This window comes from Ostrea edulis, chromosome 9, assembly GCF_947568905.1.
Source record: "Ostrea edulis chromosome 9, xbOstEdul1.1, whole genome shotgun sequence".
Taxonomy (NCBI): Eukaryota; Metazoa; Mollusca; class Bivalvia; order Ostreida; family Ostreidae; genus Ostrea; species Ostrea edulis.
Genome location: NC_079172.1, coordinates 53,593,420 through 53,608,765, shown reverse-complemented (window position 1 = coordinate 53,608,765; position 15,346 = coordinate 53,593,420). Strand labels below are relative to the sequence as shown.

Sequence of the window (15,346 nt, the reverse complement as noted above, 5' to 3'; positions counted from 1 at the left end):
CTAATTAGCATGTGATTGAGTTCACAGGCCTGATTCTAACACTAATTAGGATATGATCCAGTTCACGGGCCTGATTCTAACACTAATTAGGATATGCTCCAGTTCAGGGGGCTGACTCTAACACTAATTAGGATGTGATTAAGATCACAGGCCTCTAATTAGAATTATAGCATTATTATTTATTTCAACAAATCACATTTTCATACAACTCTTTATAGTGAAATGTTACACACATCTATTTTGATTTAAATCGTATCATTGATTATTCATCTATAACTTAGACTTTTGAAATAGTTTATTATACCCCCCGCAACAAGTTGTGGGGGGGGGGGTATACTGGAATCGGGTTGTCCGTCTGTCTGTCCGTCCGTCCGTCTGTTGACGCAATGGTTTCCGGGCTCTAAAGCATTATCCTTTCCACCTACCGTCACCATATCATATATATGGACTACCCATGGGATGAAGATGTTCCCTATCGATTTTGGGGTCAAAAGTCACGCGCACTGGACATCAAAGTAGCAATATGGTTTCCATTTAAATTCTTTAACGGCTTTTTTCATCGCATGGAGATGCTGTGTTCCTAGATACCTTTTGGATCATAATATTGAAGTTTTACCTATTTCCAACACCCTTTAGGAGATTGGGGTAAGCGGGGGGTATTCTTAGTGAGCATTGCTCACAGTACCTCTTGTTTTAACAGGGTTTTTTTTTTTTTTACAATAACTATCGGAAAAGACTAACAAAATTTATGTTCCTATCATGCATAAATCTAAATAAATCATTGATTTTGCAAAATCTGATGACATCATAGGAGGGTGGAATTACTTTAAGTTATGTTTAGTGCTGTGTGTATATAAACTCATATAATTATATCTTCCCTCTTGGCTCTTCCAGGGGGAGACATATTGTATTTGTACTTTCTGTCCGTCCTTCCTTCTGTCACAAAATCTTGTGAACGCTTCTCCACCTATATGGCTTATCAGATAGACTTGAAACTTTGTACAATGCTTCATTGTCATTTGCAGATGTGAATATTGTTGGGACGGGAGGATCCAATTGTTTTCCTAAGAGTTATAGTGGATCTAAGAGGGGTGGAAGATGTAAAATAGCTTATGAACTCTTCTCCTCCCATATGGCTTATTGGATAGACTTGAAACTTTGTACAATGCTTAATTGTCATTTGTAGATGTGCATATTGTCAGAATGGGAGGATCCAAAGTTTTTCCTAAAAGATATAGTGGATCTAAAAGGGGTGGGGGATGTTAAAATACCTTGTGAACACTTCTCCTATATGGCTTATCTGATAGACTTGAGAATTTGTACAATGCTTCAATACCATTTGTAGATGTGCAAGTTGTAGGGACAGGAGGATCCAATTGCTATCCTTAAAGTTAAAGTGGATCTGAGGGGTGTAGGGTATAAAATAGTTTGTGAACGCTTCTCCTCCTATATGGCTTATCAGAGTTCATGTCTATCTTCCTGCCCATGCTTTCTCCTCCATACTATTCAATACATTAAGGGGGATGTTTCCTATATTTTACGAATTAATTGGTTGATTGACAACAAACTTGGTACACTTGTACAGCATATATAAGGAGTAGATGACCCCTATTGATTCTTAGGTCACATGGTCAGTCCACCCTTGACATAGGAAGGTATTGTCTACTCAATATTTTGAATTGGTGATACTACTATCAATTAAATGAGGCACGGGTATAACCCTTTCAATGTTGCAACTTGGGGGGCATATGTGTTTTAGAAACATCTCTTGTGTTGTATTATATGAATTACAGGTTTTAGTGTGCTCAGTTTAGAGAATAGCATAAAAGTATTTGATAATTAAATATCTTGCAGATTGGCAGTTTACTCCATGCACCGACAGGAATGATAAACTGTGATATTCGTAAATGGTGAGCATTTATATTTTTAGCTCACCTGAGCCAAAGGCTCAAGTGAGCTTTTCTGATCAAAATTTGCCCGTTGTCTGTCGTCGTCATAAACGTTTTACATTTTCGACTTCTTCTCAAGAACTGCTGGACCAATTTCAACCAAACTTCCCACAAAGCATCCTTGAGTGAAGGGCTTTCAAGTTTGTTCAAAAGAAGGGTCATGTCCCTTTCAAAGGGGAGATAATCACAAAAATGCAAAAATAGGGTGGGGTCATTCAAAAATCTTCTAATCAAGAGCCACTCGGCCAGAAAAGCTGAAATTTACATGACAGCTTACTGGCATAGTACAAATTCAAGTTTATTAAAATCATGGCCCCTGGAGGTTGGATGGGGCCACAATAGGGGATCAAAGTTTTACATACAAATATATAAGGAAAATGTTTAAAAATCTTCTCAAGAACCACTGATCCAGAAAAACTGATATTTACATGAAAGCTTTCTAACATAATGCAGGTTCAAGTTTGTTCAAATCATGGACCCCGGGTGTTGGATGGGGTCACAATAGGGGATCAAAGTTTTACATACAAATATATAAGGAAAATGTTTAAAAATCTTTTTCTCAAGAACCACTGAGCCAGAAAAGCTGATATTGACATGAAAGCTTCCTGACATATTTCAGATTTCAGTTTGTGAAAATTATGGCTCCCAGGGGTAGGATGGGGTCACATGGGGGATCAAAGTTTTGCATACAAATATATAGGAAAAATCTTTAAATACATATGTATGAGCCAAAGTGACTCAGGTGAGCGATGTGGCCCTTGGGCCTCTTGTTTGTATGTGGCTGTGGTAGACAATTTTTAGTTCATCCTAGCTCCTAATTATTCAAATCCATTGGCCAGGGGTTGTGGGGAAAACATGATTTACATCTACATCCTTACTTCTGAAAACAATGTCCACTTCAAAACCATGTATTAACAAGACAACAGTATTTTTCCAGTGAGGAAGAAGACCATGAAAAACACCACCAGTTTATGAAAAAAATCCGTTCAATAAATATATTAAACTTTACTGCTTTGGGGAAAGTATATTGATATATTGGTATGAAAGTAATTTTCTAAAGAATCAGCAGCTCACATTTTGATTACTTTGATATGATAGGAATTAGTCAATATATATTTTGGGTATGGATCCAAAATACACATCTTTATGAAGTTGAATGAACATGTTTCCTCAATTTTTACACAAGTAGTGCATCACATAACATATTAAAGCTTTCTAATCCGACTCTTTTATTTTTAGGAACTGGGACATGTTCTAAATATACTCAGATACAGAATGATGTGCAGCAAGGCTCGTCATGGGTAGAGATACTCCCATTTAATATTGATACTTTTCATATCCAAGCATGTATATGGCTAGGTTGTATAATGGTTGTTATAATTATCTAAATTATGTCCTTCCTTCCATCTATTGTTCTGTGTGTTGATTTCTCACCACTCTGCAAGAAAGGGCATTCATGTCTATTTCATAGACGATCCTACATGTAGTTGCAATTGAATCATAAATTATTCCCAAAGAGTTCATGATTTTATCATGTTTTGAATATAATATTTTTTTCAATATCTATTTCAGATTTTACCAAATACAGAACACTGCAAGGCTTGCAAAATGAAGACCTCAGTAATTTTTTTTCTAAATTATCCACTGTAAGGCTACTTACCAGTAATTCATATCTAGAACTTAAACATATCATCCTTGAAACAATAAAAACTAATTTAATATAGTATATTTATGTATGTTATGCTTTTTCAACCTTTAAATTTTTTAAAGACAGTATAGTTTATTATGATTGCACAATATTTAAAGTTTACATTTTCATAGAATTTTGTTTGCTCTCCAGAATGGCAGCTCACTACCTGCCCCTAGTGATGTTAAAAGAGGCCGTTGTTCTCATTTGTTCCAAAACAGGAATGGCATATGAGGAGGCCAACAGAAGATACACCTCCACTGAGTGTGCACTCACAAAACGAATAAATTATTATTATTTCTTTTGTTTGTAATTGTATATTGTCAACAAGGTCAAAGGCACTTGATCCGATGCCAAACTTTTGCATTTCTTTTGCTTTGTGGTAAATTTTCTTCAGCAACATTAACATTGTTTAAATTGTTTTCTTTGGAGAGTATACATGTACACATGGATCATTTGTATATTAGAATTATAGCATTGTTTAATTCAACTCATTCTTATCATAGAGAGGTTAATATATACTGCAGGCAACGACTTGTAAAGGGTATACTGTTTTAACTCACGTGCAAGGCAGTATTATGAAACTCTGTAGTTGATAAGGACATATATCACATATCGATATGCATATTTACAGGAAACTCTGATGTATTTTAAATCTGAACGTTAATTTAAAAGTGGGGAGAAATAGCATTGGATGAAAAAAGACATATGAAGAAAATTATTCCATACGTAAATACTTTTTAGTTCACCTGAGCTGAAAGCTCAAGTGAGCTTTTCTGATCGCCTGTTGCTCATTGTCTGTCCGTGATTAAACATTTTATATTTTCTCCAGAAGCACTGGGCCAGTAATAACTAAACTTAGCCAAAAGTATCCTTGGGTAAAGGGCTTTCGAGTTTGTTCAAATGAAGGGCCATGCCCTCTTCAAAGGGGAGATGACCACAAAAATAGGGTGGGTCATTTAATTTTTTTTTTATCAAGAACCACTGGACCAGAAGAGCTGAAATGTACATGAAAGCTTCCTGACATAGTACAGATTCAAGTTTATTGAAATCATGGTCTCTAGGGGTTGTATGGGGCCACAATAGAGAATCAAAGTTTTACATACAATTATTTAGGAAAAATCTTTTAATATGAGCCAAGGTGGCTCAGGTGAGCGATGTGGCCCATGGGCCTCTTGTTCAACATATAGAATAAATAGTTATGTTGTATTTCCCATGGAACATTGAACCGTTTAATGCGTTTACCAATTAATCACTGAAAGAAAGATAAAATTGTTGTTTCATATGTTTTATGAAAACTTAAAGATGTTTCATTTCTTTTCATGAAAGACCCCTTAATTACCCAGTAATATATAATCAATTCTGAACAGATTATGTAAATTTGATTTATATTAAGGATGTTTGATCTGATTACCCATCATTATCAATCTGTCTAATATAGCCATCATGTGTTACTATTGCTACGCAATCTTGGAGCATGAGGTAGAATGCGAGCCAGTTCTTTCATAAGTACATGTATCTGGAAAATATTTCAATGTCAAAGGTTACAACAATGTGATAATGTAATCATTGTATGTCTAAGGTCTTGATAATAAAACTGTTATCTGTTCAACTTTTTCTTCTTAATTAAAATCAAGACTAAGTACCAGAGGAAATTGTGGAAAAAAATGTCTGTCAAATACGTCAAGCTCTTACATGTAGTAGTTGCAGATTCAACTATTTATAGAAATACTGAGTTATGATGCACACAAAAATGGGTCTGGCACAAAAATGTTGATTTAGCTCAAGATGACTGGTAAAGTCTATAACACAGAGAGACTGGGTATTTATTCAATTGTGATTGATTGATTGAATATTGTTAAACGTCCCTCTCGAGAATATTTCACTCACATTGAGACGTCACCACTGCCGGTGAAGGGCTGTAAAATTTAGGCCTATGCTCGGCGCTTATAGCCATTGAGCAGGGAGGGATCTTTATTGTCCCACACCTGCTGTGACACAGGACCTCTGTTTTTGCGGTCTCATCCGAAGGACCGCCCCATTTAATCGCCTCTTACGACAAGCAAAGGGGGTACTGAGGATCTATTCTAACCCGAATCCCCACGAGACTCTTAAATTGTGCCTGATGATTAAACTAATAATAAACATGTATGGAAAATTTATTATCAGTGAAATACGATACTGTTGTACAGAGACAAAGTTGCATTTTATAGGCTAAGACAGTGTAAGGCTCTACAGGGACTAGGTTAGGCTCTACAGGGACTAGGTTAGGCCCTACAGGGACTGGGTTATACTCTACAGGGACTGGGTTATACTTTACAGGGAATAGGTTATCCTCTATAGGGACTAAGCTATGCTCTACAAGGACTGGGTTAGGGTTTACAAGGATTGGATTAGATGCACGTGAACTGGATCATATCCTAATTAGTATTAGAATCAGGCCCGTGAACTGAATCATATCCTAATTAGTGTTAGAATCAGGCCCGTGAAATCAATCACATGTTAATTAGTGTTAGAATCAGGCCCGTGAACTGGATCATATCCTAATTAGAGGCCCGTGGACTGAATCACATCTTAATCAGTGTTAGAATTAGGCCCGTGAACTGGATCATATCCTAATTAGTGTTAGAATCAGGCCCGTGAACTCAATCACATCCTAATTAGTGTTAGAGTCAGGCCTGTGAACTGAATCATATCCTAATTAGAGGCCCGTGAACTGAATCACATCTTAATTAGTGTTAGAATTAGGCCCGTGAACTGGTTCATATCCTAATTAGTGTTAGAATCAGGCCCGTGAACTCAATCACATCTTAATTAGTGGTAGAGTCAGACCCGTGAACTGGATCATATCCTATTTAGAGGCCCGTGAACTGAATCACATCTTAATCAGTGTTAAAATTAGGCCCGTGAACTGGATCATATCCTAATTAGTGTTAGAATCAGGCCCGTGTACTCAATCACATCCTAATTAGTGTTAGAATTAGGTCCGTGAACTGGATCATATCCTAATTAGTGTTAGAGTCAGGCCCGTGAACTGGATCACATCCTAATTAGAGGCCAGTGCACTGAATCACATCTTAATTAGTGTTAGAATGAGGTCCGTGAACTGGATCATATCCTAATTAGTGTTAGAATCAGGTCCGTGAACTCAATCATATCCTAATTAGTGTTAGAATTAGGCCCGTGAACTGGATCACATCCTAGGTCCGTGAACTGGATCATATCCTAATTAGGTTAAAATCAGGCCCGTGTACTCGATCACATCCTAATTAGTGTTAGAATTGGGTCTGTGAACTGGATCATATCCTAATTAGTGTTAAAATCAGGCCCGTGTACTCAATCACATCCTAATTAGTGTTAGAATTAGGTCCGTGAACTGGATCACATCCTCATTAGTGTTAGAGTCAGGCCCGTGAACTGGATCATATCCTAATTAGAGGCCCGTGAACTGAATCACATCTTAATTGGTGTTAGAGTCAGGCCTGTGAACTGAATCACATCCTAATTAGTGTTAGAAGCAGTCCCGTGAACTCAATCACATCCTAATTAGTGTTAGAGTCAGGCCCGTGAACTGGATCATATCCTAATTAGAGGCCCGTGAACTGAATCTTATCCTAATTAGTATTAAAGTCAGGCCCGGAAACTGGATCACATTTTAATTCGTGTTAGAATCAGGCCCGTGAACAGAGTACAGCATCATATATAGGAAAACGAAAGTATAAGGTATGACGTATGCAATTTGTGTGTGTTTGAGTGCACGGAGTTTCCGGTCGGATCAGTTCACGGGCTTATAGCCTTTCCCGGATGGATAATAATATTTTAGCTGCCACCATCTTTGTACGAGTGCAGTATTACTCGTCACTTCCGGTTTGGTGACGAAGACATTTACGATATCTGTGAAATAGTATTTACTATATGATTCATTTAGACAAGTGAATTAATGTTCTTTAATAATTCTAGGTTAATACTTCAATGCTATTTATTACGTACTTTGTTGTCATTTATTACATACTATCCTGTGAGGACCCGGGTTAGAATAGGTCCTTGCCAAACTTCCACCAGAGTTCGTTTGCTCACAAACCAAACTCTTCCACTTAGGCATTATGGGATAGCGATTTCTTAAGCCGCGTATACTGTGACGTCACTGTAGAATGACGAAAAAACATAACGTCAAACGTAACCAACTTTCAAAACAAGAACGTAAACATCAAATTCATTACTTTACACAATAATTTGAACAGAGTCTCCCTACTTTTTAATGATCTTTTGATCATTTTATGTTTAAAATAAAATCCATACTTTTATATTAATTCTCTTAATATTAATATCTTCAGACTTTTAACTGCGAACTACTTCTTTAGTGTAATTTGTCTGCGTGATAATCGCGGACTCACAATATACAAATATGTATATTGTGGTGCGTCACATAGGAGAGTTCTATTCGTAGGTGACGTAATGAGGCCTCGACGGGGAGTTTGAGGTCCTTGATTGTCGTAAGAGGCGACTAAATGGGGCGGTCCTTCGAATGAGACCGCGAAAATCGAGGCCCCGTGTCACATCAGATGTGTCACGAAAAGATCCATCCCTGCTCAAAGGCCGTAAGCGGTGAGCAAAGACCTAAATTTTGCAGCTCTTGACTGGCAATGGTGACGTCTCCATATGGGTAAAATATTCTTGAGTGGGATGTTAAACAGTAAAAATCCAAACCAAACCTATTACATCTAACCTGAAAGAACTACATTTGTTTATGGTATTGTTATTAGTAACTGTATTCATACGCACACAAGTGAGAGCATGTTTAGCCCACATACACCGTAACACGAGATATTGTGATATCTATTTACCTACGTTATATCAAATGATTGAGCTTTTTAATGTTTGTTACTTAGATGTAATTATTAGTACTTATTAATACTCCTCTCGTACTCGTATGGTGGCCTCTACGGAAAAAAGTAGATCTGTGAGAACTTGTGTGGGAGCTGATGCAACTGTACAAGTCACTGATTATAGGCCTGTGCAGCAGATTTTGATTGGTTAACTCTATTGATGTGGTCTAAGACCGAAGGCTTTATAATTAGTACAAGCAGGGATAGATATTAACTTTTTATCTCACTTGCCCATCGGGCAAGTAAACTCGAACTTTCACTTGTCCCAATTAGTACTCTATCCCCCCCCCCCCCCCCCTCTCAATCGGTGAATAACTAAGTTTTCACTTTTTTAGAATACTTTACCTTCTTTCATGTTTTCCATTTTTTCTAAGTGTAAGAGGTTATACCTGTGATTTATTCCATACAAGTTGCATTATTGTAGTTGAATGAAATTGATGAAAAATGTCATTGATAGTTATAGATAAGAAAATTACAATAGTCATGGTAGGAAAATAGATCTATTCACCGCAAAAGAACGAACAAGGGACGTAACGGAGGCAAAGTTTTGATACATGCATTTGATTCAAATGCTCAATGCACAGGCACTCGACGTTTTAAATATCTATAGTAAAAAAAATTGTCTTCCTGTAAACATAATATTCACAAGGTATATCACGCCGCCATCTTGGTTTTCTTTTTTACCAGCTGCATCGCTTAAAAAATTCGGCGCAAAGTTCGATATAACATGATAATTAGACCCCTACCGTTTAGAAGCAACTCTGTCAATGTCTTACCTCTCGAATCGTCATGATGAACTGGAAATAAAGTCCTTATGGTATACCTTGTGAATATTATATTTACAAGAAGACAATTTTTTTTATTATACATGTAGATATTTAAAACGTCGAGTGCCTGTGGCTCAATTTATCATTTCAATAAAAAAAAAAAATAAGTGTAACAAATCAGTTTAGTCAATAACTCAATAATGTATTCATTGATGCTAGGAATTCTGTAAATTATATTACCGGTAAGAAAATACAAAGTACTGGCGATAGCAGGTGTAGCGCTGCATGAATTTCTGACACGTGCAGTGTCGATTACACATGGGAATTAGGATTTGTCAAGCCGCCTGAATCTCACGTTTTCTTTTTAATTCGGATTTATTATTATCATCCGATACCTATCCTTGGTTACATGTAGCTTACATCATAATTATCTTCGCTATCTTTCAATCAAACCAATCAACAGCAACAAAACGTTCGACAATTCTGGTTTTAGATAATACCTTCAGGCTTCTATACATTCATACAATGACAATCCGTGTGTTCAAGTTGGTGATACCATTATCAACAGCTGATGTCAGCTGACGTCAGTCACGGAGAGACACGAATGATCAAATGTGAATATGATATTATATTTAGATAAAAATCGACGGATAAAGTAGTTTATTTGAATATACACATAAAATTAACATGTCATCACAATTTACGTGTGAATTCAATTAATTTTATGCTGCTTCCGGAGAGTGCATCTATATTCGAGGATGACTTACCAAAAATTACACTTTACGTGTACAGCAATCTAAAAGTATACTTTAATAACATATTGTGTTCTGGCAACAAACTACTAAACTACAGCTGTCAATCACCACCAATTAACATGCATGATTATCTTTCTTTATCATAATTATTGATGAACTCGTTATTAATTACTGTCAATTATTGAATGAAGAATATTCAAGTGACCTAAATTTGCAACTTCTCACTTTCCATACTTCAAATTAAGCTCATGTATTGATTTTAATTTCCAAATCTCTCCTTTACAATAATGTTGTACTCAGACGGAAGTTCTACACCAAATCCAACCAGCTTGAAATCCAGGTTTGGTTCGACACCATTCGGGAGACTAATTTTAAATCGCTTTAGAAGATTTGCACACATTAACAGAATTTCCGGCTTGGCTACCGTTTCTCCTAAACAGACCCGCCGGCCTGCTGAGAAAGGAAGCCAGCTTTCTGGTCTTGTTGGTTTCATTTTGCCATTTTCGTCCAGATATCGATGAGGGTCAAACTTCTCCGGGTCCTTCCAATACTTAGGGTCGTGGTGAAGCGCCCAATGGTTGATGACGACGGTTGTGCCACTGGGAATGTCATATCCACCTGTTTGTTAAGAATTAAAGTTGTATCCTGACACTTACTGGAACATGAAGTATGATTGTAGTATATCGAGAGATGTAAGAAATTCATCTTTTCACTTAAGGTAGCTCATTACACTAAAATTCTATTCAATGGCTCGTTAAAACACCTCTTATGAAGTATGGCTTCACCATTGAAAGAGTGATACAAGCTCTCAATTATTTTATATAATTTTTTAGTGATTAATCCCGGAATGATAAAAAAGGTGCTTTGTTTGCAAATAAAATGCTCTAGAGTCCAAATTATCACCAAAAAATCATATTAAATAATCGAGTTTGTATCACTCTTTCGATGGTGAAATCATACTCCAAAAAAGGTGTTTTAACGAAACATTAGATAAAATTTTGGTGTAATGAGCTACCTTAACATATCTTTTAAAAACATGAAGTCCAGTCTCTCTTAGATGATAATTAAATTAAATCATTATTTACCGACTTGTGAATCACAAATGTTCATGTGTGGGATGCCAAACCCTACAACACTGCCTAGTCTCATAGTTTCAAACAAGCACGCCTCTGTAAACTCCAGGCTGTTTCGGTGCTTCATTGATGGGTGGTCTGAACCTGGGGGAGATGCAATTATAAATGTACAACCAAAATATCACTTATAATATCTTCTGGAAACTTTTCCAATTTACCAACACTGGTTGAATCCTTTCTAAAATCTTAACCCCACCCCCCATTTCTAAAAGATAAGGTATAAAACTAGCGTTGTATATTGAACGTTTACCGACTACTCTGTCAATTTCCTCCTGGCATTGGGACTGGATTTCCGGATGTCTGGTCATGTAATAGACAAACCAGTCCATAGTCATTCTGGTGGTGTCAACTCCAGCTGTGCAAAGAATATTTGGAAAATGAAGAAATCGTAAGAATAAGAGATGAACAATTGTATCATGAAAATGTCTTTTTAAACAATTCTGGCCAAAATAGTTTTGAATATAGTGAATATTGCGTACTACAGTACAATCTATATACTTATAAATTAACAAATTTTGCCATTAAACTCCGAAACGCTTGCTTCTGAGTTACTGCTTGCACCTTTAATATTGTTTCATATGTGAGGTGAAATCCATAAGGTATAATAGAAGTTTATTTGAAATATATACGAAATATCGTAAAATTAATTAAAAACCTACTTCCGTTTTCGATAAAATACCCCAAAATAGCAAAAATGAGAGTAAAGTAGGGAATATGCTTTGGCGGATCTAAGCCAGTTTTATTATTTATTTTAAAGACAACTTAAGATAATTCGATATGGAGTAAATCCAATTTTGGTAGAGGCCTTACTGGTCTACATCACTATGCATTTAAGGGGGGGGGGGGGGGGGGTAGAAAGCTGTTTAGGTACGACGGCACCCATTTAACGACTTGGGGCAATGCTCGGCTTCTCAATGAACTCAAGGAGGTCTTGAAACTTATACTAAATGCCGAAAGGGGTGGGGTGGGGGTGACTATTTCCAGATGACTTGCAGATATATTAGTCCCATTTTAAGTGGTTGTTTGTATGACTCGTTCTTTACATATATTAGACGTTTGTGTTTTCTCGAAAGGACCGGTGGGTGAAATCCGACATACGTCAAGCAGTTGAACACCGATAAGGCTTGTTGGCGGGTGAACTTGTATTTAAACAAGTCCATTTGGCGGAACTCGGGGATTACCACGATTGAGGATTTCGCTTATCCACCCTCAGTACTGGGGGGGGGGGGGGGGGGGGGGGTCACCTTTGTTTACCTTTGGGGCCGGCTTAACCCTTGAGGTACCAAGGGCAAGTTTTGTGGCTTACCCCCCAGGGGAGGCAGGATAAAGCGAGGACCTGAGTCAGTACTTTATTTCCTCTTCATATGTGGTATTCTCTCTTGTTACGGTACCAAGAGGTCTCGATCATAATGGTGCGCCTCCTGTCAATTGAAGGCCGGTGGCTCTTCAGGCAGTTGGTGATTCGCTGGGTTCTGCCGCGGGAACTTACACATTGTATAACAGAAATGGTAATATACTCCACGATTTTTTTTGTAGAAATGAGATAGAACGCAAGTGAATTGTATGTGAAATGTCATTAAAAATTATACATGTACATGTATATTATTGAGAAACGTCGCATACGTTCTTAATTAAAGACAGACACCATGCAGGCGCCAGTAATAAACACCATGCAGGCGCCGGTAATAAACACCATGCAGGCGACGGTAATATACACCATGCGGGCGCCGGTAATAAACACCATGCAGGCGCCGGTAATATACACCATGCGGGCGCCGGTAATAAACTCCATGCAGGCGCCGGTAATAAACACCATGCAGGCGCCGGTAATATACACCATGCGGGCGCCGGTAATAAACTCCATGCGGGCGCCGGTAATAAACACCATGCGGGCGCTGGTTTATTGTACGAACAAGTTTTCCTACCAAAAAATATGTCCGCTACGGTCTGAATCAAGTGCGTATCGTCTAACTTCTGCAGGACAGCCTCGTCCCCCTCATTCTCTGCTTCTTGTCTGGCGATCAGCATACTGTCGATAAAATCCCTATTTACACCTTCAAAACATTGACAAAAATTATCATAACATGGTATCTAAGCTTTGAGAAGCACTTTTAAATCAGATTCTTTTGTAATTTACCTGGCCGGAAGGTATCCATGTGTTGCTTAAATTTGGCCCGTATAACATTCAAAAGTTGTTCAGTTGTGTTGACAAATTTCTTCCAGCTAGCTGTGGGGTAGATGTCTTTCAGATATGGAACTATATCTTCCAATAGCCCAGATCCGAAATCAGCTAGTAGGTCTTCGTTTAATTTAATCAGTGCCTTTACCTCCGCGTCATCTGTGGATCGCCTATGCATGATTATATTATTTTAATGTACATGTAGTTGATTAAGAGTGAAACCATTGCATTTTATCAAATTAGTAAGATTTTTCAACGGTTAGTGTTTACGCGAAACACTTTCTGTCATGTAACCCAACATCCTTACGTAACTGGATGCTTCATTAAAGCGCTACCTATTATCTGTTTCGTACATGTAAGCGGTTAACGTATGTTAGCATATTATACTAAACGCTTACTGTCCTGTACCCAAAACTCTTAGGCAACCAAATCTTCGTCAAAGGCCTAGGGCTACCTATGATCTGTGTACCAAAGCAACATATCGGGCCTTTCCGACCTCTGACGGAATGGTCCGAGATGCTGCGATTGATCCCTCGCTTGAATTTCTGGTGTTACTTGTTTACACTTAACCTTTACAGTCATGCAACCAAAAGTCTAAATTACTCCTTCGGATGCTTTATCAAAGCGCTTACTATGATCTGTTTACCAAAAACAACACCTCGGGCCTTTCTGACCTCTGACAGAAATACATTATTTTACAAACAAGGTAGTACGGGTTGAACACTAACTGATAAGCAGAAATATCTTCAGGTATAATTGTCCGATTTTATACTGTACTGAACACCGGTAAAGTTCCGATGTTCCAAACATGTTAGTAATAGTATTAAATGTAAACCATAGCAAGACGTAGAATTTCTTTATATAATATATTTGAGATGCCCATGAACACAGGATAAATTCTGCGACATTCAGTTGCTTGTTCTAACCAACATTTACCAGGTTTCCGGGACGGGCTTTTGTTATAGCTTTTGAACACAATATCCATTAAATCTTGTTTTCCACATAAATAAACTTGTCTACATCTTCTGTTCTGTTGTTGTGCACTGTGGTGTTTGAGTTTATCTTCATTTATTTAGTTGTTTTGTTTGCATACATTTATATGTAGCCAAATCTATCTACAAAATTGGACTAAGTCATCTTTTTTCCTTGAGTAGTGAATGTTAATTTTGATAAGCACTGAGAATATTTATGAAAAACTACTGAGAATAGTTACTAGAATTATTAGTATTGAGAATATTTATATGAGAAACAATTGAGAATGCTTTAAGAAACTGGTGATATTTTTGAGAAACAATTAACAGAGAATATATATAAGAAACTCTGAGAATTCTGATGAGAAATTTATGAAAACATTGACATAGATGTATTTTGAAAGCTTTACAATAGGTTAAATTATTACAATACTGCTATTTGAGGACTTTATTGAATATGCATTTATGGCATCAGTTGATGAAAAAAGATGCATTCCTGTTTCTGGACAGGGATAGTATTGGCCTCGTCAATCAGTAAAATAATGCAAAATGCATTGTTTCTAATTTTTTCTGATCTTATTTGTACATGAACTACATGTATACATTACTTCAATACAAAAAATCCAGACAAAGGATTGCGTTGCAAATCTCATGAAGCATGCTGTTTTCCAATACTTTCAGTACTTTGATTAAATCTTACAGCAACACTGCCCAGTTCTGTATGCCATGGTGGATAAAAAGCTTTAGTAAATAAATGTATATTACGAGAGATGATAAGACACTTGTATTTTGAATCAACATACTTTCTTAGCATATCTAAATGTTGCTTTTCTCACAAACACAATATTGTAGCGCACGAAAGACTTACTTCTCTCCAAAACAAATGGTGTAAAGTTGATGAAAAACCATCAGATCTGCATAATGTTTAAAGGAGAACGGTTCTGTCTCTTGTGCCATTTTCTTCAAGAATTTATCCAAGTTGTCTTGTATCATGTCTTCCAGCAGATCCCCTTGTAAAT

General features: G+C 37.1%; 1 protein-coding gene and 1 long non-coding RNA gene across 4 annotated transcripts in view; one reads left to right on the top strand and one right to left on the bottom strand.

Moving 5' to 3' along the window:
- Positions 1-226: 226 nt before the first annotated feature.
- Positions 227-5,248, top strand: LOC125658399 (uncharacterized). The gene is made up of 4 exons (XR_007363730.2): positions 227-1,910; positions 3,189-3,250; positions 3,522-3,595; positions 3,790-5,248. It is a non-coding gene; the product is annotated as an uncharacterized LOC125658399 (long non-coding RNA).
- Positions 5,249-9,934: 4,686 nt separating this feature from the next.
- Positions 9,935-15,346, bottom strand: part of LOC125658391 (steroid 17-alpha-hydroxylase/17,20 lyase-like) — a 28,679-nt gene continuing 23,267 nt past the window's right edge. For all 3 annotated transcript variants that reach the window (XM_048889631.2, XM_048889630.2, XM_056149626.1), the window contains exons 6-11: positions 15,196-15,346; positions 13,315-13,526; positions 13,103-13,231; positions 11,428-11,532; positions 11,130-11,261; positions 9,935-10,662 (exon numbers count right to left, since the gene is read on the bottom strand). The exon at positions 15,196-15,346 is cut by the window's right edge and continues 5 nt beyond it. In XM_048889631.2, the coding sequence (XP_048745588.1) occupies positions 10,304-10,662; positions 11,130-11,261; positions 11,428-11,532; positions 13,103-13,231; positions 13,315-13,526; positions 15,196-15,346 (1,088 nt within the window). In that variant the 3' untranslated portion in view covers positions 9,935-10,303. The remainder of the gene's footprint in view (positions 10,663-11,129; positions 11,262-11,427; positions 11,533-13,102; positions 13,232-13,314; positions 13,527-15,195) is intronic.